Here is a 26,904-nt window from a genome sequence, read left to right as displayed (position 1 = left end):
CGGATCCCGCATTCCTGTGGCTGTGGTGTAGGCCGGCAGCTGCAGCTCCGATTTGACCCCTAGCCTGGGAACCTCCATATCTCGAGAGAGCGGCCCAAGAAATGGCAAAAAGACAAAAAAAAAAAGAAAATAAAAAATAAAAGAATTCCCCCCCAAGTTCTTTTGTGCCAAGGAGCCGAGGTCCACTGCAGACGAGCTGACGGTCAATCACGGTGTCGGCAGTGTGACTCAGCAGCAATTAGACAAGGGGCAATTAGCAGGGCCCAGCAGAAGCTTCGGGAGAACAGGGTTCTGGCATCTACGCCTAGTGGCTCAGGGCCGGCTCCACCCCGTCCAGCTAGCACAGCCCAGCTGAGCAGAGGGACAGAGTGGCATTTGCTCCTGGCAGCCACAGAGGCCCTATCATCCCCTCGAGCTGCCCTCAGCACCCCATTCCAGTCCAGGACCTGGATCCATCGCATTTGGCTTGCATCTTCCCTCTGACCTGCTACTCACTACCTCTCCCCAGCTCCTGTGGTGTCTAAGGTGTTTATTCTTGGAAAAGCTCAAATCCAAGGCCCTAATCCTTGGAGCCTGACTGCGGGTGGCAAACCCACCCATTAGATGAGGAATTGGGCTGTTTGCACAATTTGAGGAATCTGACGAGTAGCTGGGGTGTGACTCAGATGGGTAAGTCTACCGTCCTCCTTCGAAGGCACCACACCTGGGGTAATAATACCGGCGTGGCTTTGGTTCTCTTTTTCCATGACTATTTATTTAAGATCCACCCTCACTGCTTCCCTCAGTGATGAAACTGCATCCGCAGAGATCCATCAAGCACTGCAGACCAAATTCCTGCCCCCAGAGGGGATGGGTGCTGATGGGTGCAGGAAGGGGCTGAACAGGGGGGAGAGAGGGGGTGTGGGTGTGCAGGGTGGGGGCTAGGAGGGCTATGGGTGTGATGGGCAGAACCAGGCAGGAACAGAATGTCCTGGACAGGAGGGGCCAGGCTGCCCCCCCCCCATCCCCACCCCGCCTCTGCAGTCACTCCACAGCTCCGGGATTGGGGCTCACGTGCATCCGGCAAGCCAAAGAGGAAAGACCAAGAACCCCAGCCTCCCCCTCCCCTGCAGATGGGCTCCCAAGAGGTGGGGTGCTACTGCGACAAATAATTTAAAATGCCGAAGTGGCTTTGGAGCTGGCTGATGCGAGGAGGCTGCGGGAATTCCTAGGTGCTAGAAATGCGGAAGCTAAGGCTCTTTCTGGTGGGGACTCAGAAGGAAGAGGGGAGAGCTGGGAGGGAGTCCCATCTTCTCAGGGAAGCCCTGAGCCGCTGTGAGCACAAGGCCAGCAGGCATATTGTCACGGTAAAGGCCTTTCTTTTTCTTTTTAGGGCCACACCCGCGACGTATGGAGCTTCCCAGGCTAGGGGTCCAAGCAGAACTGTAGCCGCCAGCCTACACCACAGCCACAGCCGTGCCAGATCCAAGCCGCATCTCCACCTTACACCACAGCTCACGGCAATGCCGGATCCTCAACCCACTGAACGAGGCCAGGGATCGAACCTGCATCCTCATGGATCCTAGTCGGGTTCGTTACCGCTGAGCCATGGAAGGAGCTCCCGGGAAAGGCCTTTCTGATGAGGCTGTGGATGGGAATGAGCAACATGCTATCGGAACCTGGAGACGGGCGAACCTTGCGATGAAATGGCAAAGACCTTGGCTGAACGGTGTTCACGTTCTAACGGTGGGTGGAAAGTAGCGCTTGGGAGCCAGCAGACTCGCTATTTCGCTCTGGCGATCTCAAAGCCAAGTGGAGGAGGAGCTGTCGTGCTCCTCCCGGCTGCTTCTGCTAAGATGCAAGAAGAGAGGAACGATTTGAACCCAGACTTGTCACGCAGAAAGGAACCAGAACAGAAAGATCTGGAAACTTCTCAGCCTACCCATATTGTGAAAAATGAAAAAAGGGCATTTGGAAGAGAATACTGAGGCTGTGGCCAACTGATGATGGGTGATCTAAGACAGAAATGGAGATAGATGAGGGAATTCTGGAATGTTCCTTGGGAATGGACGGAAGAGGGTCTTTCTTTTTTTTTTTTTTTTTGGGCCACACCCACAGCATGCAGAAGTTCCCAGGCCAGGGATCAAACCTGTCCCACAACAGTGACTGGAGCCACTGCAGTGACAGCACTTAGCCACTGGGCCACCAGGAAAATCCCAGAGAGGCTTCATCAGAGTCTGCTTTTGCTATGTTTCATTTTCAAGCTTTTTTTTTTTTTTTTTTTTTTGTCTTTTTGCCTTTTCTAGGGCCACACCTGTGGCATATGGAGGTTCCCAGGCTAGGGGTCTAATCGGAGCTGTAGCCGATGGCCTACACCACAGCCACAGCAACTCGGAGATCTGAGCTGAGTCTGCAACCTACACCACAGCTCATAGCAACGCTGGATCCTTAGCCCACTGAGCAAAGCCAGGGATCGAACCCACAACCTCATGGTTCCTAGTCAGATTCGTTAACCACTGAGCCACGACGGGAACTCCTCATTTTCAAACTTTTTTGCGGGGCTGCAAAGAAGGGCTTGCGTCGTTCCAATAGAGTGAGGTCAACTTCGAGTCAGCAGGGCCGAAGGACTCAGGACTTGCAGATACTCAGGATCTGGCTTCTGCTCTCCATTCTTGAGAGAAAATAGCCCAGAACAATGAGGAGAACTCATGTTCAAAGGGCACCGCTCTGCCGTCAAAGCAGTGTCTCTGCAGGCTGGGCCCTAGAACCGTCATTCTTCCTACCCACCCCGGGGCAGTGCCTCCTGCTGCCAGGCCTGGGGCTGGGCACCCCCTGGGGATTCCCTGCTGAGGAAGACCCAGGCTTGGCCCTCAGGACTGGGTTCCTGGAACAGAGGTTCCATTTAATCCCCCAGTGTGGCCCTCAGCCAACATGGGTGGGCAGTTCTGGGCAGTTCTGGGCACTGAGGGGGCCACGTCCTCCGTGTCCCCTGGAGTCCTCTCAGTGATGCCTGAGTTTCCGAACAAAGCACCAGCCATGCCCAGTTCGTTTCTGCACCAAGCAAAGGAATGCATAGCTTTTCAGATTTTTTAATTTATTTTTAAAATTTTTTTATTTTTTGTCTTTTGCCTTTTTCTAGGGCTGCATCCGTGGCACATGGAGGTTCCCAGGCTAGGGGTCTAATCAGAGCTGAAGCCACCGGCCTCCACCACAGCCACAGCAGCTCGGGATCTGAGATGCATCTGCAACCTACACCACAGCTCATGGTAACACCGGATCCTTAACCCACTGAGGTAAGCCAGGGACAGAAGCTGGATTCATTAACCACTGCGCCACGAAGGGAACTCCCAGATTTTTTTTTTTTGGCCAAGCCCATGATACTTGGAATTTCCCAGTCCCGGGGTCACACCTGAGCTGCAGCAGTGAAAATGCTGAATCCTTAACTTCTAGGCAGCCAGGGAACTCCAACTTTTCAGCTTTTGCTAGAAGGGGTAACTTTCCCCTGAGGGCTAGGGAACAGGTTGAACTGCCCAGGCGTGAGATTCTGCTGCCCTGACTCTTACGCTAACACGTCTAGAGGGAGCCCAGGGCTGGCAGGACATGGGCCTGGCGTGTCCTCCTTGGTGGTGCTACGGGGATGTCACCTGAGCCCTTCCACCCATTAGCGAGGCTTTGGGCCACACCCCCACGGTGGCCAGAAGTCTGGAGATGACAGTCGTCTGAGGAATGAGCCTTGTCTTTCCGTCATGAAATGGTCTGTAAGGAAGTGTCTGAGCTAAGATGGGGCCCCAGCTGCAAACTCACCCAGGGTCCCAGATTCCCTCTGCCCTGTGGCTCGGCCACCTGCTTGTACGCATGGTCAGAAGTGCATTTGCGCTCCAGACCCCAGGAAGGGGACAAGGGAAGGCGAAGGCTGAGACATTGCCCTTCAATCTGGCTACATGGAAGTGACACGTGTGGCTTCAGCACACTCACTTCCCCGGGGGTCCAGGAAGCAGCCTTAGGGTGCACTGTGCGCCCAACTGAAACTAGGGGTGTCCCGTGACTATAGGAGCCAGGGGGACAGTTAGCAGTCACCTCCACAGGCGGCAGTGACAGGCGGAGTAGAACAGGCCTGGAAGTCACTGTGGCCTGGGTGTCACCGCAGCCTGGGTCACTGCCCCAGCTCTGGCCCTGACAACGGGGACACAGGAGCAAGCCGCCTCTGAGTTTTCACTCCTGCAAAGCAGGGTGGACTCTGCCCCTCGGGAGTTCCACAAATGGAAAAGCACTGGCTCGGTGTCTGGAATGTTCTAAGTGCCTCCTAATGATAAGCCTGTTATCTATCAGTTACCCTGAATTAAGGTTTATTATTTTCACATTCGTGTGTGAAAACAGGTGCTCAGAATCTGAGGGCCATTTGCGGGCCTGAACCAGAGCTGGAAAGACAAGCTCTGTGGCAGCTGCCAGATAGCCTGGGCTTGCGTGCTTCCAGGCGCAGGTACCCACATTATCACTGGCCCCAGGTTATCCGCTCTGGGGAGGCGAGGAAACAGGCTCCCGGTGTGGTGTGACCTGCCCTGGGTCACAGAGCCGACATTTGACCCCCAGTCCAGGGCTCCTTCTCAAGCACGGCAGCCTCCTCCGCCCAAACCCAGATCCAGCCAAGTGCTCCCCGCCAAGGGGACGCCCCACCCTGAGGATCGTGGGGCCCCTACTTAGTAGCCTTGGTCCTACGATGTGAAAACTGCCGTAGCCTCAGCCATGCACACGGGCCTAAAGCCCCTCAGAGGCCAGGGTGGGAGGGATGGGCTGCATGCTTCCGGGGTGACTTTCCTTCTTACAGTCAAGTCTTCCCAAATAAATCGGGTAACTTCCATGTGAGCAGAGTTCCCGCAGCTGCAGGGAAGGCTGTCCAGATCAGATCGCCAAGGGTGTGTGGGTTTTGCTGGACATGCGTTACCTTCAGCAGGACAGGGGGGCCCCCGTGCTGAATGGGGTGCTCCAGGTAAGGCCCCATGAACTCACCCGAGACTGGCTTTTTTTATTTTTATTTTTTTTTGCATTTTAGGGCTGCACCTGTGGCATAGGGAGGTTCCCAGGCTAGGGGTCCAATCGGAGCTGCAGCTGCTGGCCTAGACCATAGTCACAGCAAAGCCAGATTCAAGCGGCGTCTGTGAGCTACACCACAGCTCACGGCAACACCAGATCCTTAACCCACTGAGCGTAGGCCAGGGGTTGAACCTGCAACCTCATGGTTCCTAGTCGGATTCGTTTCTGCTGTGCCACGACGGGAACTCCTGAACTCAGCTGAGTCTGAAGCATCCTCCAGCTATTGCTTTGTGGCGATCGGGGCTGGAGGGCAGGGCTGAAAGCCACCCTGGGTGAAGCTCTCCCGGCCGCTTATCTCTGATCTCCTCTCCTTCCCGTCCACCCCCCATCAGGCCCCTTGAGACACCTGATTAACCCAGACAGCCTTTCCTGGAGCATGAGCTGCCTAAGAATAGCTCTTCCTGGTCCACCCAGGTATGTGCACACCTTGAGTTTCTTCTCCCAGGTACGTGTGCACGCACAGCTACAAGTCAAATACAACACAGGCTTGATGGCCAGTCAATATAAAGAACTCCTGCAATGCAACAACAAAACATCCCAAACAACTCGATTTTTTAAAACAGGCAAAGTCTTGGAGTTCCCGTCGTGACAAAGTGGCAACAAATCCGAATAGGAACCATGAGGTTGCAGGTTCGATCCCTGACCTCGCTCAGGGGGTTAAGGATCCGGTGTTGCTGTGGCTGTAGCGTGTAGGTCAGCAACTGTAGCTCCAATTCCACTCCAATTCCACTCCTAGGAACCTCCATATGCTGCACCTGCAGCCCTAAAAAGCAAAAGCATAAAATCAAATAATAAAAAAATAAAATGGGCCAAGACTTAAACAGCTGTTTTTCCAAAGAAGGTATGCAAATAGCAAGAAGCACATGCAGAGATTGTCCGTATCAGTAGTCAGCAGGGAAATGCGGATGGAAACCGCAACGAGAGACCACTTCTCATGCACTAGGATGGCTATGATAAAAAAATGCGGACGTTCCTGTCGTGGCACAGCAGTAACGAACCTGACCAGTGCCCAGGAGGATGCGGGTTCGATCCCTGCCCTTGCTCAGTGGGTTAAGGATCCAGCATTGCCGTGAGCTGTGGTGTAGGTCACAGACGCAGCTTGGATCCTGCATTGCTGTGACTATGACGTAGGCCAGCAGCTGTAACTCCCATTTGACCCCTGGCGATTTGACTTCTGGCCTGGGAACTTCCATATGTTTCAGGTGCTGCCCTAAAGCCCTAAAAAGATTAACACCAAAAAAAAAAAAAAAAAAAAAAAAAAAAAAAAAAAAAAAAGAGGCATTTTTAAAAATAAGAAATAAAAACAGAAAATAAAGTGTTTGCAAGGATATGGAGAAATTGGAACCCTGGCACATTGCTGGTAAAAAGGTAAAATGGGGAGTTCCCTGGTGGCCTCGTGGGTTAAGGACCCAGCATTGTCCCTGATGTGGCTGGGGTCACTGTTGTGGCACAGGTTAGGTCCCTGGCCCGGGAACTTCTGCAGGCATGTGCGCAGGCATAGCAAAAAATGTAAATAAAAAAGAATTCAACCTAGAATTATCATACAACTCAGCAATTTCACTCCAAGGTATATACCCATAGGCATTGGAAGCAGACTCAAAAAGATACTCGAACCCTGAAATCCACAGCAACTTTATTCCCGGGGGCCAAACGGTGGGAGCAATCCTAGCATCCATCAAGCCATGGAGGATCAACCAGATGCAGTATATATGCCACAGTGGAGTATTATTCAGCCATGGAAAAGAGCCAACAGTGGACCCATGCTGCCGCCACACGGATGGTTCTTAAAAACACATGCTTCGTGACATAGGCCAGACACAAAAGGACCAGATTTCGTGTGATTCCGAGGTAAGTTCATGAACTGCAAATTCACTGTGTAAATTACTCTATGACCTGTAAATTCTTTTCTTCTTTTTTACAGCCATACCTATGGCATGTGGAAGTTCCTGGGCTAGGGGTTGAATCTAAGCTGTAGATGCCGGCCTACACCACAGCCACAGTCACTCCAGATCCAGGAGCCACATCTGTGACCTACATTGCAGCTTGTGACAACACCAGATCCTTAACCTACTTGGCAAGCCCAGGGATCGAACCTGTGTCCTCATGGATACTATGTCAGGTTCTTAACCTGCTGAGCCACTGCAGGAACTCCTAAACTGTAAATTCTTAGAGATGGAAAGTAGAATTGAGGTGACCACATCAAAGGGTACAGAGTTTACTTTTTTTTTTTTTTTTTGTCTTTTTGCCATTTCTTGGGCCGCTCCCACGGCATATGGAGGTTCCCAGGCTAGGGGTCGAATTGGAGCTGAAGCCACCAGCCTATGCCAGAGCCACAGCAACACGGGATCCAAGCCGCATCTGCGACCTACACCACAACTCACGGCCACACCGGATCCTTAACGCACTGAGCGAGGCTAGAGAACCCGCAACTTCATGGTTCCTAGTCGGATTTGTTAACCACTGAGCCACGACAGGAACTCCAGTAAAGAGTTTCTGTTTGAATAAAAAAATTCTGGGAGTTCCCGTCGTGGCTTAGTGGTTAACGAATCCGACTAGGAACCATGAGGTTGCGGGTTCGATCCCTGGCCTCACTCAGTCGGTTAAGGATCTGGCATGGCTGTGAGCTGTGGCGTAGGTCACAGATGCGGCTTGGATCCTGCGTTGTTGTGGCTCTGGTGTAGGCCAGTAACAACAGCTCCGATTGGACCCCTAGCCTGGGAACCTCCATATGCTGTGGGTGCAGCTGTAAAAAGACCCCCCAAAATTCTGGAGATAGATGGTGGTGATGACTACACAACAATATGCATATCCTTAACGCCACTGAACTGTTCTCTTAAAAATGGTTAAAATAGAAAAGTATTTCTCCCCCACGAAGAGAACAGGCCACTGCTCCTTGTCTTAAGAAGGGCAGGTGCTTAGTGGAGGGAAGCTGGCTGGGCACGGGGGCCGGAGCCCGGCCCGGGGAAGAGCTGGCATTGTGACGGAGCCCGGGGCTGGCCCGGGCCCCTCTGCCATGCCACTGGCTCCTTCAGGTGCCGGCTCCCAGCGTGCAGGCCGGGCCAGGGTGGCAGAACGGGGTCCGGGGCGGGGGGGAGTTGCATTGTCTGCAGGATGCGCAGGGCCGGCAGGGCCTCCAAACTTGGCAACCTTGGAGGAAATGGTTTTACGTTTTTGAGACTCTCATGTAACCTAGACACTCAGCTGGGACTCTGTTTCCTCTTTCAAGACTTTTCCAAACAGTCTCGCTTGCAGAGACCTTCATAAACACACGTCCAAGGGAAGGAACCAGAAGGAAGTGGGCTTCTCAGGGCCTGCGGGTCAATTCCCTCGACCCCAATGAGCCTCAAGTGTTTGAACAGGAACGTGGCAACGGAGGCCAACAGCAGGGGACAGGAAGCCGAGGGACACTCCAAGCCTCTTTCTGGACTTGATCTCCAGCAGAGAAACGACTGTAAACGGGGACAGGAGTCAGAAAGCTCGTATTTATCGGCAACCAGCGAGCCCCCTGCAAGGCTGGCAGGGGAGCCCGAACCAGAGCCGGAAGCCAGCCTCTGCCCTCCCCATACCGATACCGGGTCCTTGTCCCCTTCTCGTGTGACGTATCCAGGGCTCTGAGAGGGAGGGTGAGGACTGAAGTCCAGGTGGGGCCTCTGCTGGCTTTTCTGGGAACATCCGACGGGCCTCCCTGACCCCCTGGCGCTGGGAGGTGGTCCCGGAGCGAGAGTCCCCGGTGCTTCCAGCCTGCAAGATAGTCTTGCGCTTCTTCCACCTCAACAAACGGCGTGTTGTTTTCCCGATCTTACTCTCCCTTTTATTTTATTTTTTTTCTTTTCCTTTTGAGGGCCGCACCTGCAGCATCTGGAGGTTCCCAGGCGAGGGGTTGAATCAGAGCTACAGCTACCAGTTTCCACCACAGCCACAGCGACGCGGGAGCTGGGCAGCCTCTGCAACCTACATCACAGCTCTCGGCAGCGCTGGATCCTTCACCCACTGAGCGAGGCCAGGGATCGAACCCATGTCCTCATGGACACCAGTCAGGTTCGTTACTGCTGAGCTGCAACGGGAACTCCCTATGAAGTTTAAGTCACTGTCAATCATCAGCATGTATTTCCGTTCTAATTAGGAAGAATAAGATAAAAGAAAGCCAAGAGTTGGGGCCTGATGGTTTAAGAACACGGCCCTGGCAAATCATCTCAGTGTGAGGGGTGTCTGGACGTCACCCCCTCCATTCATGGTGCCCTGAGCTGCCTCCTGGGATGCCCAGGGGTTCAAGATGGGCCAGAGCCCGGTGTCCTGGCTCCTTCCAGGCCTTTTCCACCCAAGGTGCCGAGAGCTGCAAAGCCATTTGGAATAAACGAAATCAGATCCTCGCCCACGGCCCCCAGCTTCCTCTCAAGGCGTTTGGGGCACCCAGGCCCCGCCTCTGAATAAGACCCTTGTTGGAATGAGCAAGGCCGTGTGCTTATAGAGGAAGCAGGGGCTCCAGTTGGCCAAGTCACCCCTGGGCTCAAGAAGCCGCCCGGCCACCCATGCTCCAGAATTGAGTGAGGCCCAGTCCCTCCGGCCCCCAGGGCTCCCAGCAAGCCTTCTGCACATCCTGGCACAATTGCTGACGGTCACTCATTCCCCAGGCTGGCCCCGTGCCTGGGGTGTGTGACTCTAACCCCTCTCCCCGTCCCCTGCCTGGCATTGCTCTGCCCTGCCTGCTTTTCTTGGCTGAATTGTGTCCTCATGGAGGCAGGGACCACGTCTTATCTGTCTCTTTTATGTCCCCTGCCTTCCATCCACTGTCTGGACAATGGCAGGCACATCCTGGGGTTTCAGAACACATCTTGCTTGTAGAGTCCCAAGAGCAAATGTTGCAACAGGTATTTTCAAGTAAAACAGACATAAACACTGAAGTCTCAGGTCCTGGGCAGAGAGCATGTCCTGTAAGGGAAGCTGCGAATGGGGGCCTGGCTGCCCCCAGCTCTGGGGGCTTCTTCTCCAACCCATCACAACCATGCCTGCCTGGCCGCCGCCCGCCGTCAGCCCTGACCTTGCGGAGAAATGGATGTGCCACGAGGCTTTGCTGCCTGACATTCTGCAGCCTAGAATATCATGAAAATATTTTCTAAACTACGGATCAGAGGCAGATTTCTGTACTGCGTGTTGTTATTTAAACCACAGGAGTTCCCACTGCGGTGCAACGGAATCTGCGGTGTGTCTGGAACACTGGGAACAGGTTCAACACCTGGCCCGGCCCCGTGGCTTAAGGAGCTGGCATTGCTGCAGCTGTGGCGTAGGCTACCACTGCAGCTCGAATGTGATCCCTGGCCTGGGAACTCCTTATGCCACCGGGCAGCCAAAAAAGAAACAAAGCCCGACAAACAAAACCCAACACAGATTTGCTTTTGGAAAAAGCCACATATTTGACACCCAAGAGATTAAAATTTTGAAATCAGGAGTTTCCATTGTGGCTCAGTGGGGTCAGGACAGGACAGGACGTTGTCTCTGTGAGGATACAGGTTCAATCTCTGACCTCGCCCAGTGGGTTAAGGATCCAGCATTCCTGCAAGCTGTGGGCTATGTTTCCTAACTGGTGTTGCTGTGGCTGTGGTGTAGACCGGCAGCTGCACCTCTGCGCCCTGACTTGGGATCTTCTATGGGCTATAAAAAGAAAAACCATTCTGACATCAAAGGGAGAGGAAGCACGGGGTGCGTGGGTGCAGGGGAAGGCGAGAAGTTCACCAAAGCCTGGGGTTTATTCTCATTTCCCCCAGAAAACCGCAGAGAAAGGCCAGGAGGGATTTTTCCACAAGGGGTCTTGGCGATATTGTGAGCAAGGGGGGGAGGCCAGCGACTGGCACGGGGAGGAGGGGGGAGAAGCAGGAGGTGGCCTCTCTCTGGTCTTTGTCCACCGCATCCTCGGGGAGGGCCCTTCAGAGATGGAAGCTTCGGAGATCCCGTCGTGGCTCAGTGATTAACGAATCTGACCAGCATCCATGAGGACACAGGTTCGATCCCTGGCCTCGCTCAGTGGGTTAAGGATCCAGTGTTGCCATGAGCTGTACTGTAGATTGCAGTTGCGACTTGGATCCTGCGTGGCTGTGGCTGTGGTGTAGGCCGGAAGCTACTGCTCCGATTCAACCCCTAGCTTGGGAACTTTCCTGTGCTGTGGTTGCAGCCCTAAAAGAGAAAAAAAAAAAAAAAAGAGGAAGCCGCCGCCTAGTAGGTTGTATCAGGAAGAGGGAGTGACCCTGTTGGAGGTTTGTCTCCCCTGTATGAAACTGGTGGTGCAAATGGGGCCAGGTAGTGGGGGCAGAGCCCGGGATGCCATCAGCTGTCTCCATGGCCACGCAGCCTGTGACCCAAGTATGGAGCCCGGTTTGCTGACACAGGGCCTGGGACCTCGTTTGGGGCTGAGACTCCACCAAGGTGCCACCTGGTCACAGTCAGATGACGGTCCTATGGGCAGAACCCGCCAGCAGGATATTCCTGCAGTGCTGCACCTGCACCCAAGCTGGGTCCACGCTGGGCCCAGTGTGTCAGCAAGACCGGGCAGCGGGGTTGGCGCAAAGGGGCGGGTGTTGAACTTCCATGAGGAACCTACTGTGTTCTCGGCACTGCCTGGTTCTTTATACACCTTATCTCAATAAGTGCCCCCACAGCCTCATGAGGTGGAAATCTGGCAGAGAGAGAAATCCAGGAAGTTTTGAAAGTTGCAACTTTCTAGCTAAAATAGGTGAATGGCAACCCCAGCTGTTTCCTCTGAGCCCGTGGTGCCTGGAGCCCTGCAGGTAGGAACCTGGGCAGTGGGTGTGGTCCATGGTGGAGGTGGTTGCTATGGTTACCGGTACAGGGAGGACCGCTCCATCCATACGCTTGATAACGTTCACAAAGGTGCAGGCCAGTCTCATGGCCTTTTTCTAAGGGCACTCTCGGCCCCACGTCCCCGGCCTTGCCCAAAGTCACTGCTGTCACCAGAGGGTGCGACAGGAGCCACAACATGGTAGAGCCATGTAGCATATTCTATTCCAGCTCCCTCCCCGTTAACCAGCCTGGCTGAGCCGGGGCTGCACGCAGCCAGCCGCCCGTCTGCCTCCTGGGACCTGCCGGGGCTGGAAGCGTTAATTGGTGGGTGAAGGGCGGAGAAGGTGGCCCTGTGAACGGAATGCGAGATTTAGAAAGAAAGTCCCAGTAAGAGAGGAGGAAGAACACAAATTGAGGTGATGCGGCCCGAACCCTTAGATTCAGCCCCTGAAGGCTCCCCAGGTGAGAGTGAGCTGGTGGGTCCCAGCCCCCAAATTGGAGTTTTTCATGCAGTGCCTGCTGCTCGGTTCTCCATGGAGAAAGCAGAACGGGCTGGTACTCCTGCGTGTGGGGCCATATGCGACTGCATGAAAGACAAGGACCCTCCTTGCCAGGCCAAACCCGGAGGGAAAATAATTATTTTCCAGCAGACATTTCTTAAATGCTTCTTCAAAGGTCCATGCACCATCTCCTTTCTGGCAGGAGGCACACCCTGGTGGGTGAGGAGAAGCCCACCGTTCTGGAACCATCTGCCATTAAGAGAGTTGCCATGTCCGCTGGTCCTGCCAACCAGACGCTCTAATTAGGAGAAGGGGTCCTTCGGCTTGTCCGCCCCTTCCTCTCATAGCGTCTTCTTGCTGCTTCTCATCTGCAAGAAGCTCTGCTGGGAAGCCATCAGCTGCCGTCAGTTCTGTCCCGCTGGCCCATCGGTTCAGCCCCGCCAGCCCATCCCAGCCCCGGGGCTAAATCCCCAGTCCAGCCTTGGCAAGGTTAGCCTCCCGGCCGTCAAGTCCTGGCTTTGCCACTTAGCAGCCAGTGTTAGGTCCCCACTGGAACCTCAGTCTTCCCACCACAGTCGCCCTCCAGGCTGGCGTCAGGGCCCCATGAGGCCATCTGCCTGGATTTGAGCTCGGCACCCCCAGCTGTGTGATCCCGTGGGCTCCTCCGTCTGCTTCTGCCTTTTCTCCTTCGAAGTTTGATTCTCCTGAATCCACTCCTTTCTGACAATTTGTGGTGTGTCCCTAAGAGCTTGCGTTTTCCCAGGCAGCTTATTTGAAATGTGGGTGGAAAGGCTTTGACCTCATTATGGATCTGAGGCTCCAAATTCTCTGCGTGTGTGTCTTTTTAGGGTCGAATCCGCGGCATATGGAGGTTCCCAGGCTAGGGATCGAATCAGAGCTGCAGCTGCCGGCCTACACCATGGCCACGGCAACGCCAAATCTGAGCTGATTCTGTGAACTACGTTATAGCTCACTGGATCCCTAACCCACTGCGAGGCCAGGGATCAAACTCACATCCTCATGGTTCCTAGTCAGGTTCATTACCGCTGAGCCACAGCAGGAACTCCTATGTATTAGAGTCTTAAACATACTTGGTCTCTTTCACCTTTCTCCATTTTCTGGATCCCCTCTCCGGGGAGATGGATGGGGTGGTGGGGGAGGTTAAGGGGCCATGCCTACCGACTCCGGGCCTGTTGAGCTCCTGCCAGCCCTGAGACCCGGCCAGCAGTCCCTCTCTGCCATTCAGAGAGGGTGGGTGCAAGGAATTCCCTCATGGCTCAGTGGGTTAAGGATCTGGCATTGTCCCTGCAGGGGCTCAGGCTGCTGCTGTAGTGCAGGTTTGATCCCTGGCCTGGGAACTATGGCATGTCACAGGCATGGCCAAAAAAAAAAAAAAAAAAAAAAAAAAAAAAAATTAGAGTTCCCTTGTGGTGCAGGGGGTTAAGGGCCCAGCATTGACCCTGCAGGGGCTCAGGTCTCTGGTCAGAGAGGCTGGGTGCAGGAGCAGCAAACATGGCTTGGGTTGGGCTCTCTAAAGGGAATGGTTCGGTGTTGGCAGATCCAGAAACTCGAGATGTGCAGAATCTGGCCTTCTGGGTCTGGAGGGGATTTGCTGTTTCACGTGAAGTTCATGGACAGACAGCACATTTCCTGTTCAAAGAGAGAAGGAAAACCCAGCCAACACCGGTCGCGATTCTTAGAGCTGGGATGCACGCGGGGCCTCTGTTCTCCTCAGACCCAAACCTCATTGTTTTGCTCATTATTATGGATTAAGCACAATTCATCTTCCTTAGCCTTTTTAGCCTCATCTTCCAATCTGGATGTTTAGTATTTTATTATCATCTGCTCCCAAGACACCTGGCTGGTCCCGAACTTTTGCTGATGCCCTGAAATCAACCCAGCCTCTGTGCCGTGATTGCCTGACTCCAGCGAGCTTCCCCGCGTCCATCTGTTCCTTGATCCTTGATTCATTCAGCAAGGCTGGGCCAACGACTCAGTGAGTGTGGGCTTCCAAGCCTGGCGCATAAGGAGGGGGCAGTAAACATTGGTGTGACGGTTCATTTTACGCGGCAAATTGGCTGGGCGTTGGGGTGCCCTGCCATGATACTGGGTGTGCCTGTGAGGGCGCCTCTGGGCAGGATGGGCAAAGCAGAAGGCTTTTCTCAGGGTGGGTGGGCCTCACCTGATCAGGTGCAGACCCGACTAGAACAAGAAGACATAGCTGGAGAGGACTCTGCTGCCTGACCAGGAGCTGGGTCATCTGTCTTTTTCTGGGCTGTGGCCTCAGGCTCAGAAGTTGGTTCTTCTTGGTCTGCAGCCTGCTGGCTTCTGCCTGGAATGACACCATTGCTCTCTTGGCTCTCAGGCCTCCAGACTCAGAAGGGAGCTCCGCCTGATCCCCTAGGTCCCCAGCTCGCTGGCTGCACATCTTGGAACCTTCAGCCTCCAAGGTCACGTGGGCCAATTTCTTATTGGAAATCTCTTGTGGGTACATATATTAACATAGATTATATTAAAATATAAATATATAAACTCTCTTTATCACATGAGGTCTCCTATTGGTTCTGTTCTCTGGGCAACCCTAACACAACCAGGGCTGTCAATAGCCTAACGATACGGCCATTCTAAGCAGCCAACAAAACACCCACAGCCTCTGGAGTGCCAGGCACTGGGAGTTCATTCCTTCAGTCCTTTATTAAATGCCTGCTGTGTGCGCAGGATTATCATACGGTCCTTTTGCCACGGAAGGAGAGACAGAAGCTAATAGTCCCAGCAACGGCTGGCTGTCCGTGGAAGGCCGTTGGTAGGGCGCTATATGGTTCTTAATTACACTAGAAACCAGCAAAATAAAGTCTACTTATTATCGTGAGATTTACAGGCATGCCTTTTTTACACGTGTTTTTCAAACAAACCCGTTGTCATGGTAACCCTCTTAAAACAAGATGCGACCTGGTTTAAAGAACCTGAGAGCTAATTACAATCGGGCTTTTATATTTAGTTACACCTTTCTTCTGAGACATTTAATGGACCTCATTCATTAAGCGCCTTCCTCTGAAGTCTTTAGGGGACAGAGACAATTAAACCCATTTTATAGATGTAGACACCGAGGCACGGATGGGTTAAGCGACTTGGCCACTGACGGGCGGCTTAACCACGAGCAAGTCTGGGCCGGACCCAGCTCTCCTCTTGTTTCCTTCTGTTTTCTCGACTCATCAGACTCCCTCCTGGGTTTTGAAAGCCCTTCATCATGAAAGGCTCAGAGGTTCCCACAGCGTGGTTGGGGGACCCCAGATTCCGCTGCCATCCCTGTGCAGAAAAAGCTGCCCACCAGGATGCTGGGGGGCGGCGGGGAGTGGAGGCAGGGCCGTTGGGAGTCTGGGGGCAGGAGGGGCTGCTTCACCCGCCTGCACTGCAGAGCCAACATCTACGGGGCCCAGGTGGCCCGCACACTTGGCCAGATGTTCCCAGGGGTGGCGGGACCGCAGGGGCACACAGCTGACACCAAGCCGCTCCTGCCTCCACCACAAGTGTGACACTCCGTGCCAGAAGCAGGATCTTCTCTCAATATCCAGGCAAAGCCCGCGCTGGGCACGTGCCCCAAGGCTCTCCAAGCGGCTCCGGCTCAGCTGCAGCTGTGAGGTCACAACCCCACGTCCCTGGCCCCATTTCTGCCCTGCTGGATCCAAGGCTGTTTTATAAGCTCTCTGGGGCCTCTCCAGCCTCTGCTTAGAACGTTCCTCCCCCGGCATCCTGGGCAGCTTCCCTTCCCTTCTTCAAGCGTTTTCTCCAACCTCACCTCTCTCTTTTTTTTTTTTTCCGTCTTTTTGCCATTTCTTGGGCCGCTCCCACGGCATATGGAGGTTCCCAGGCTAGGGGTCTAATCAGAGCCGTAGCCACCGGCCTACGCCAGAGCAACAGCAACTCGGGATCCGAGCCGCGTCTGCAACCTACACCACAGCTCACGGCAACAGCGGATTGTTAACCCACTGAGCAAGGGCAGGGACCGAACCCGAAACCTCATGGTTCCTAGTTGGATTCGTTAACCACTGCGCCACGACGGGAACTCCCTACCTCACCTTCTCAACCAGGTCTGTCCAGCCGGGTGAGCTCAGGAACAGGCCCATCCTGCCCTCCCACCTCCCTCTGACCCGGGCCCCACTGCACTGTCACCTCACTATGTTTTCAAGACACTGTCTGTCCCCTAGGAAAATATAAGCTCCCTGAGGGCATGGCCTCCGCTTGTCACTTGCACAATGTGATTGATAGATACTGATATGAACCACTTTTTTTTATTTTTGCTTTTTAGGGCTGTACTTGTATATGGAGGTTCCCAGGCCAGGGGTCGAATCGGAGCTACAGCCGCCGGTCTACACCACAGCCACAACCACACCAGATCCGAGCCATGTCTGCGACCGACACGACAGCTCACAGCAACCCTGGATCCTTAACCCACTGAGCCAGGCCAGGGATGGAACCCGTGTCCCAATAGATTCATTTCCGTTGAGCCACAAAGGGAACTCCTGGGCGGTTTTGTTTTTGGCACACCTGTGGCATGGTTCCTGGACCAGGGCTCGAACCCAGGTCACAGCAGAGACCCGAGCTGCTGCAGTGACTGACAACACTGGATTTTGAACATGTTGGGCATGTTGACTTGAGGCACCAGAGGGGCAGAGGTCTGCTGGTAGGAGAGGTGGTCCCGTGAGAGGAAGAGGAAATCCCTGCGGTGTCCGTCTGCGCCTGCGCAGGTGCATGAGGCTAGGCCAAGGTCAGACAGCGCTCAACACGCAAAGGAGTCAAGCTGCAGAGAGACGCGGGTTTCAGATCCCGCAAAATCTTGCCTTGTGTACAGTGTGCAGGGTGCTGGGGCGGGGGGGCAGGGAGCGGGGCCACTGGAAGACATTGAACTTGCCCTGCAGAAACCTGGGAGGCCAACTCAGCAGGGGTGGGAGGAAGAGGGGAGGAGCGGGGAGGGAGGGGTCCAGTCCCCCGATTTTAACTCCCAATCGGAGCATCTGAAAAAGGAGAAGGGCGGCTTGTCAGCAGGGGCATCAGCAGAAACTGAGCAGTGCGTTCAAAGGGACACGGCGGGGAAATCCAGTCGAGCAGGGTTTTGGGACCAGCTCAACTTGAAGGTCCCGCCAAATCCGGAGCGTCTAGGATTCACGATGCTGCCCGGAATCTGCCCGAAACCCAGGGCCACTGGAACAAATGCAGCGGGCCTCCCCCCACCCAACAGGAAAGGGCTTGGCGCTGCGACTTTGAAGTTCCAGCTGGCTTTGCGCAAGAGTCGCAGAGTCTGAACTCCGCACCATCAGAGAATAACAACTTCCCCTCCATCACAACATGGGGCGTGGGGGGGCTCCGTGGGCAGGAAGACGGGGAGCGCAGGGCGTGGGTTTCCAGCCCCTGCAGGAAGACTGGGCGGCAGGACGCTGCCCAAACACCTTGAGCTGTGGCCCTCCCGAAGCCGGGCTCTGGGCCATCACCTCTTCAAGGCCAAGGGCAGCATGTTTTCTAGTAAATCCGTTTATCCGGGATGTGCTCACCTAATTCGCAAAAGAATTCATGCAGCGGTAACCGCTAGACTTTGTTACTGCACAAATTTTGGAGAATCAACATGTGGATAAAAGCTAATTTCAAGAATAAAAATGATTAGGACTGGAGTTTTCCCTCCATGTTCAAAAAGGCATGTACCATCCCAAATCAAGCTACCATGCAGCCTAAATATCAGGAAACCCCATGTATAAGGCAACTCCCTATCTTCCCAAGGAGAAGAAAAAAAATTTATGGCAACTTGGATAGAAATGCTGACAAAATTGGACTTCCTGTCATGGCTCAGTGGTAATGAACCTGACTAGCATCCATGAGGATGCGGGTTCAGTCCCTGGCCTCACACAGTGGGTTAAGGATCCAGCGTTGCCGCGAGCTGTGGTGTAGGTCACAGAAGTGGCTCAGATCCTGTGTTTCTGTGGCTGGGGTGTAGGCCGGCGGCTACAGCTCGGATTCACCCCCTCGCCTGGGAACCTCCATATGCTGCGGGTGCGGCCCTAAAAAAGCAAGAAAAAAAAAAAAGGTGCAGGCGCCAGCCTTCACCACAGCCACAGCAATGAGGGATCCAAGGCTCATCTCACAGCTCACAGCAACGCTGGATCCTTAACCCAAGGAGTGAGGCCAGGGATAGAACCTGCGTCCCCATGGACACTAGTCGGGTTCATTAACCGCTGAGCCATGAAGAAAACTCCATGACAGTTTTTTTATTTTTTATTTTTCATTTTTTAAATTTTTGTCTTTTTAGGGCCGTACCTGTGGCAATATGGAAGTTCCCAGGCTAGGGGTTGAACCGGGGCTGCAGCTGCCCGCCTGCACCACAGCCACAGCAACACCAGCTCCGAGTGGCATCTGCCATCTATGCCACTGCTTGTGGCAACACTGGGTCCTGAAGCCACATCCTCATGGTTCCTAGTCAGATTCGTTAACCACTGAGCCACGATGGGAACTCCTTGACATGACGGGTTTTTTAAAAGCAGGTTGGGTTGGTTGGGTATCAGTTGCAATAAAGGCCTAGGGAGTCCTGGGGGGCGGATGTGTGGCAATTTTACGCAGGGTGGTTGGGACCTGAAGGGCGAGAGAGACCGGCTCTGAGCCAAGGAGGGAGCGTTGCAGGCAGAGGAAAGGCAGCTGCGAAGGCCCTGCTCCGGAGAACACTCGGAGTGTTCTAGAAACAGCAGTCAGCGAGGTGGTGAGGATTAAGTGAGGGCCCAGACCCGCGCACGCAGCAGAGGCTCTGCTGTCTCTGGCTTTTGCTCTGGAAGTGGCCCCCGGAGTGTGCGCAGAGACGGGCCCTGCGCTGGGTTAGAGTTCAAACGCTCAGCGCTCAGCGCTGGTCAGAGTGGAGTCCCCCGATCAGCCAGTGACAGCCCCCTTAGCTGCGGCCAAACACTGCGGGGTTGCTGACCCCTCTCCCCATCACACCTCACAGCCACTCCGGCCGCAAACGCTGTCCACACCCCTTCAGGTCAAATCAGGCCCTTCCACCACGGCCGCCCTGGCCAGGGCCCCGCTGGCCTGAGCTCCTTGGGGCTCGTGTCCTTGCCTCGTTCGGCCCGTGCTCCTCTTGGGAGCGACACGGGTCGTTCATGAGACGGAAAATCCGTACAATTGTCTTTTTTTTTTGGCCACACCCACGGCACACAGAAGTTCCCAGGACAGGGATTGATCCTGTGCCACAGTTGCAACCTGTGACACAGCAATGAGGCCAGATCCTTAACCCGCTGAGCTACGAGTGAACTCCGCTGTCTTAGGACCTCGATGGGTTTCAGTTGCAGGTGTAATAAAACATCCATAACTGGCACCTGCACAGCACGTCACAGTACCCAGAACGTCACAAACCGTCCGATGCATCGCACCCTGGTGGACGTGGTGACAGCACAGTCACGCAAACAAAGGTGTAGACACTTGTTCACAGAACAGAGAAGTATTTGGAGTTCCCGTCATGGCACAGAGGAAACGAATCTAACGTCTCCGGTCTCAGCCCTGAGGACAGCAGCGTGGGAACAGAAAAGAAAGCCACCAAAGCTAAAGGCTGCCGGTGAGCAGAGGAGGGGATGAGCTGAGAGAGAAGGGCCAGGGGCTCCAACAGGCGGAGGACCCTCTGGGACACGACACAGGCTGGGCTGGCTGCCAGGGCAACAAGTCTCTTCCCGGTGGCCATGTGCGCGCGCACACACACACTTTTTCCTGGAAACATACATTCTCCCAGGCTTTCCCTGCCCGGGGAGCAGCCGGTCTGCACAGAAGCAGCGATGCGGCGGGGAGGGGGTGGGGGAGGGAGACCGGCAGAGAGAAGGAACGATGCGGAAACAGGAGGGAGGACCTGCCTGGACGTGGGAGGCCTGCGCTGGGGCGGCCCAGGCAGTGAACGCACCTGCCCTTCCGCTCACTGCACTTCCAGTTAGGGCCTCGCATTCACCATCCAAGGTCACTCTCCCAGTTGTACATAAAAAAATGCACCTCCAAAATCTTACGCTTATCTTTAAAAACGAAGGCAACCAAAGTGTCTTTTGCTTTTCTTTTTTCTTTTTACAGCTGCACCCACGGCACATGGAGGGTTTCCAGGTTAGGGATTGAATCAGAGCTGCAGCTGCCGGCCTACACCACAGCCACAGCAACTCGGGATCTGAGCCACGTCTTCAAGCTACACCGCAGCTCACGGCAACGCCAGGTCCTTAACCCACTGAGCAAGGCCAGGGATTGAACCCGCATCCTCAGGGATACTAGTTGGGTTCCTAACCCACTGAGCCACAAGGGGAACTCCCTAAGGAAACCAAAGTTAATTTTCAAATTAACTAAAGGAATTGGTCTCTTTCCAAGAAGCTATTCGAATGAAAGCATTTATTTATATAAAACGTTTTCTTCAGCCAGAGTATCTCTAATCGTACTTCAGGAACAGAAAAAAAAAAATTTGTATTTAATCTTGTGCCAAGTTAAACGAATATCCAGGAGCTTCCACTTCTTATTATACCTTGTTATTACCATTCATTTATAATCTCTTGGTATAAAAATATTTTGTTAAAAATCCAAAACTAATACAGAAACAAGCATCAGGCCTCCAGCTTGTCCTTGTAAACGCAGACACGGCTGATGCCCACAGGCAGGTGGGAGGGAGCGGCGGCAGGCAGGGCAGAAAAGTCCGTTTCTGGGAGACCATCGGCCCTGGTTTTCAGCCCAGGACGGTTCCTAACAGTGTGGAGCCGCCGCCTGGCTTCCTTGATTAAAACCAGGGAAGGCTGATGTGCTCCGGGGACCAAAGCACAGAAGCGCCCCCAGCCTCACAGTTGACCAGAGGCCGGACACCTGCTGCCAGCCCCCCCCTCTGCATCACGGGAATCGGAAACGCACAGCCCCAGCCCCCACATACACCCGAGTGATGCCCACGTCGGGGAGACGCTCCCCCTGCCTCGCGTGGGCCGGTTCCCAGACTCAGTGGAAGGGCCGCCCTCTCCTGGGCCGGGACTTGAGGTGCCCGGCTGAGCGACGGAGGCGCTTCCTCTCTTGCCGGTGCAGCTTCTCGGCCTCCTGCTGCTTCTTCTGCTGTTCAGACTGAAAGAGAAAATGACATAAGGACAGAGAAAGAGAAAGGAAGGGCTATCCCAAGGCCAGCAGCAGGAGCCCTGATCACAGCCCCGTTGTGGGGGACACGCGGCTGCGGGCTCCGGCCGGGACCGCAGGCCGAGGCCCAGCCCAGCCGGGAGCTGCGTTTCCTGTGCACCTGCAGATTCGCACTGGTGCCGTATTGCTGTACAACTGAAGAAGAAAGTCTCCGTGTTTCACTCTGGCTGTGATTTCCCCAGAGTTTAAAATGAAAGAGTTGGGCGGGGAGGGAGTCGTGAGAAAGGAAAGCAACGCGTGAAAAGGGACTCTTCAGTGAGAGTCCCCACGTGCAGCTCTCTTTCTGATCATCGCCATCTTCCCAAAGCCTTTCAAAGGCAATCCTGCCCCACGGGGGACTCCTCACCTCCCCTGCGCTGCAGCCCGGCCCACGCCAGCCCGGGGCACCCACGGTCCTTCGCTGGCTGCCGGCTGCCGCTCTCCGGGCGGGGCTGCCTCCCCCATCCCTGGGCCAGCACCGCCATGAGGAGGTTTTTTGGTTTTTTTGTTTTAAGTACTGTGTCAGGTGTTCCCGCCGTGGTGCACTGGGTTAAGAATCAGACTGCAGCTGCTCAGGTCGCTGTGGAGGCTCGGGTTCAAGCCTGCTGCAGTGGATCAAAGGAGCTGGTGTTGCCACAGCTGTGGTGTAGGGTGTAGCTGCAGCTCGGGTTCAATCCTTGGCCAGGGAAGTTCCATGTGCCATAAAAAAACCCCCAGAAAACCCCGAGGGGACCGCAGAGCAAACAATGGGGTCATGGAGACCCTATAAAGTTAGTGAAGGCTGCTTATTTAAGATTCTGTTTCATCACATTAGGAAGTGTCCCTAGAGTGTCCCCTGGGGGCCCAGGGGCTCGGATTCAGTGTTTTCTCCATTGTGGCCCAAGTGCTACCCCTGGTCAGGGAACAGAGATGCCACGTCAAGCTGCTGCGTGCTGTGGCCAAAAGAAAAAAGGTACCCCTAATAAAGTGTTTCTTGCCCAAATAATTTCGGGACATGATGCATGAAATGAAGGTAAGCAGGTGAGCTGCAGCGCTGCCATCAGGTACGCCCGTGTCTCCAACTCGGGCATCGGTCGGAGAGCTCCCTTGTGTGTCTGGGGGCAGAGCAAGCTCGCAGGAGCCCCCACCTCCCGGAGCACATTCTGCAAGGCCCTGCGCGATGGTCCCCGGGAAGGCCAGAGAACGCCCGAGCTTGGAGGGAGCAGCGACGTTCCTGCAGACAAAACCCTCCCTGCAAACACTCCCGGCCACTCCGAAAAGCAGCTGCTCCTGGAAAATGCTGCCATCGTGGGAGGGGCCCATTATGATTTCAGGGCCAACCAGCTCATGTCTCGATTTTCTGTCCTTCCCCTCCTTGTGCCTGCGTCCACAGCAGCCCTGTCACAGACAGGGGAGGCCACCGCAAAGCCACACACTCATACCAGCAGCGCCGGCCCAGGGCGGCGAAGGGACTGAGCTACTACGGGGCACTGGAAACAGGACTTGGGACCCGATCTCAGTTTTGCGGCTGCTCTACAATCGTGGTCGCTATCAAAGCCCAGGTTTCCTCCTTCACTTTGACTCGCATTTTAGCAAGTACCTGTGAAAATACGGGGAGACCCTAAGGTTTTACCTGAATATATCGCTCACTGAGTATAAAGAGATTTGTACGTAAAAAAAACAAAAAAAATGCCCTAAATTCTCTTAAATAAAACTGAGATTAATAGTTAAAATTTTCTCAGTCAAATGAGGAAAAAAAGGCATAAGTCAAATATCAATTGATGCATTCCTCCAGAGTTTCAAAGCCTCTGCCAGACTTAACCATGAGGCTATTTTAAGTATTTTTTACCTGGTGCTTCTTTCGTTTTCAGCAAAAAAAAAAAAAAAAAAAGAGAGAGGAGAAAAAGGCCAAAGCCATCTTTTGTCACCCGACCACAAACTGCAAACTGATACTCAGCTCAGTGCCTTCCGATGAAGGAAGAAGGTGGCAAGAAGGTGGCCGGAGTGTGCTCACATCCCCACAGGCTCACTCCTCGAGGTGGAGGGGACGGAATGTTTGAAATATAAAACCACGCGGTTTCATTCATTAGTTAATTGCAAATATTTGAAGCGGCGTATTCCGCCTTCACTGTGTGCCAAGCACTAGCAAAGCCAGCTAAGGAGAGGGCCCTTGTAAGTCAGTTCAGATCAGGACCCGTTCCTGGCAGAGCAACTGCCCTCTGAGACCATCTGTCCCGGGAGGGCTGATGTCACCATCTGACCGGATCAGACCTCGCCAGTTCCCGATCTTCCTGAACCGCATGGAAGCTCTGATGAGTGTTTTCTAGCTGTGGACAGTCAGGACTCCCGCTTTGTAGGGCCACACCTCGGGGGGCCCAGAATCCGTGCCGGGGTTCCTCGCCAACAGCACCAGCTCTGGGGTCGCTGGGGCCCGGCCTCCCCCAGGGACACCAAAGACACGGCTGGCTCAGCAAAACCCCCCCCCCCCCCCCCCCCCGCCGGAGCGGCTCTGGCTGGCTGGGCAACGCTCCGCCGGAGCACGGCCTCCTCCAGGGAAAGCTCGGGAAGGCCGCTCTGCAGTCACACACATATACACACACACACACAAACTGGCTGCCTACTTCGGTGAACTAAAAAAGAACATTAAAAAGCAACCTACCTTCTTTAATGTAAACGTCAACTGTTTGCTGCCAACTGTGGTGTCGGACACACTCAAAGTCCCGTGTTTTGCTTCGAGTTTCAACCGATCTTCAAGGGTTTTACTGGAGGAAATGTGAGAGAAAGACACGCCAGTGAGCATTATGTTTCGATGTGCTCTTTGAAACAAGTGCTACTGAGAACTGATCACGTGAAGAAACACCTCTCACCCACGTGGCAAAGACAGCAAACGGCTTCTGCTTAAGACACTGGATGGGAAGAACCCTGGGCTCGGGCATCCCTCGGCTGAGCAGATGCGCGGCGGCAACAGCGGCTGCCCCCCGACACCCAGTCATTTAATACTTTAAGTGGTGCTTCCAGATATTTCAGTGGTTGCTACTTATCTTACTAAATCATAATTTCTGAAGCCTGTAATTTACCGTAATGGTCAGCGGCACTTAAGCTTCCAAAGCATTTTTATAGGTAAACCACGCACACGATGGGTACGCGAGCATCTCAGCAGCTCGTTCACCTTCACAGAGGCGGGGACGCGGCGGAGCCCTCCGGGCCGGGCCCAGAAAGTGCCGTGACGATGCAGAGGTTTCCTCCGCTCGGTCGGCGCAGGCGGGCCACATGTGTCACCCACAGTGGTGAGCAACCTGGACCGTGAACTGGGCTGATGACACAGAGAGGAGAGAGGCAGTGACGCGGAGGGGAACTTCCGCCTGACTCAGCCCTGTTCGCTGCTGCTTCTCCGGCTGGCCTTCTTTTCCATTTCTTACTTGAATTACTCTTCCTGACACACTTTGGCCCGAATTTGAATTTCATTCCGTGTCTTGACCCTGTTTTCCAAACTTGTCTAAGGTCTCCTTCTGGAACCTGGGTCCCTGTCATGGTTTGCTCTGCCCTGCAATTCACTGCCGTCCGCAACAACCACGCGGTTAAATCTGAAATCTGCACGAGTTATGGAAACGTCACTGCATGTTCTTAGGATGTTTTCTCATCAAATCGGATCACTGTTAACTTGGTTTAGAGGGGAGAAAACAGAATGGAGTCTAAAGACAGGTCCTTTTGGCAAGTTTTAAAGTTACCTCGAACCCTTTCAGAAAAGGCGAACGCAACACCTCCTATCCCTGGGATGAAGCTGGGAGAGGAGAGGGAAGGAAAAAGGAACGTGGGTTTCTCTTCTACTGGGCTCCCTTCCTCCCCAACCTTCCTTGAAGCAACTTAAAACTGAATGTACCCTTTCAAAGTTAGTACCAAACACACTTGGTTGAATGTTTAAATGGGGGCAGTGCATATATGAAAGGGCCTTTTTTTCCTCGGAATGTGGCCTTTGCAGCTAATTACTGCGTAGAACACAGCGCCCAAATGATCCATTAGACAGCGATGCTCCTTTGAAATGCGGAAGCCCATGTTTGATGTTCACACCTTGAGAGCCATCTCCAGTTTACGACAACCAGTAAGTCCTAACCATGCCTTCTTCAGATAATTTGAGACATAAAGTGGCTGGCATCAAGGTGGCCCTCTTTTCTAGGCAATAATGTTGTTAAGAAGCACTTTTAAAGTACTTTTCATCTTCAAAGCTCTTAACAGACTAACTAATTAATCCTTTCAACATCCCTGAGACAGAAGTATTTATCCTTTATAGACGGCAAAAAGGGAGCTAAGATGGTCTATCACTTGCCCCAGGCCACACAAGGATCAAATCTAAAGCCAAAATTCCAATTTCAGAATTTTGGGTTTCCAGGCATGTGTCGGGCCATGCTTGATTTATAAAGGCTGGCTCAGGAAATATGTCCACTAAGTATTCTAAATGACAAGCTTCCACATGACAAACCGACTGAAATTAAGGTTTGGTTTCCGCCTTTTTTTACGAATTCAAAAGCAAAGTGTAAACGGACTCCGGCAGGCGTGTGACTCATGCACGCCTAAGCAAATTTCTGCAGCCATTCATGCCAATGTTGCTCTTTCCATTCAGAGCTATTACTCAGATTTGAAAGCTAAGAGGGATTCGGAATAACTATGGAGCCACCGAGACAAGGTGGCAGGCAGCAGACACTAATTTGGGGAGAAGCAGCCTCTCCAAGTCAATTGGGGGAAATTACTACCCTCTGAAGGATGACCTACTTCCTCCCTGAGCGGCACAGAAGCCCCGGGTCCCTGCAGCGCGCCTCGGTGCACTTGTGGGAACTTGCTCCGTCTGGGCTCCTTGGGGAGACAGCGGAGAGTGAGGAGGAACCGTGGCAGAAGATCAGACACGGGGGCCAAGTGCACTGGCTTCTACCTTAAAGCAAGTTCCACTTCCCTCCCTTGAGAGTCGGCTCCCGGAACACGGCTGCCACCTTGGGTGGAGTTCGGTCAGGTGATGGGAAGTCGTGGTCAGACACCTGAAAAGGGGCTCTGGAGACCAAAGACCAAAACGCACCCTGCCTGTCCTTCCCGCCTTCCGCCGGGACAGCCCCCCAACCCCCGCCCGTCCAGGCTGTGGGACAGCTGGCTTCTGGCTACTTTGTGATCGACAGTAATGTGAAGGCTTTTAGGAGTTCCTGTCAGGCCTCAGTGGTTAACGAACCCGACTAGTACCCATGAGGACGCAGGTTTGATCCCTGGTCCCACTCAGTGGGTAAAGGATCCGGCGTTGCCGTGAGCTGTGGTGTAGGGTGCAGACACGGCTCGGGTCTGGCGTGGCTGTGACTGTGGTGTAGGCCGGTGGCTACAGCTCTGGTTAGACCCCTAGCCTGGAAACCTCTATATGCTGCAGGTGCGGCCCTAAAAA

General features: G+C 53.9%; 1 protein-coding gene across 1 annotated transcript in view; it reads right to left on the bottom strand.

The window, feature by feature from the left end:
• The window catches only part of NOL10 (nucleolar protein 10), a 95,205-nt gene continuing 89,035 nt past the window's right edge, over positions 20,735-26,904 (bottom strand). The window contains exons 20-21 of the mRNA XM_021087848.1: positions 24,148-24,250; positions 20,735-21,461 (exon numbers count right to left, since the gene is read on the bottom strand). Of these exons, the coding sequence (XP_020943507.1) occupies positions 21,342-21,461; positions 24,148-24,250 (223 nt within the window). The 3' untranslated portion in view covers positions 20,735-21,341. The remainder of the gene's footprint in view (positions 21,462-24,147; positions 24,251-26,904) is intronic.

Source organism: Sus scrofa, chromosome 3 (assembly GCF_000003025.6).
Source record: "Sus scrofa isolate TJ Tabasco breed Duroc chromosome 3, Sscrofa11.1, whole genome shotgun sequence".
Lineage (NCBI taxonomy): Eukaryota > Metazoa > Chordata > Mammalia > Artiodactyla > Suidae > Sus > Sus scrofa.
The sequence above is the reverse complement of the archived record's forward strand: the minus strand, read 5'-3'. Positions and strand labels throughout refer to the sequence as shown.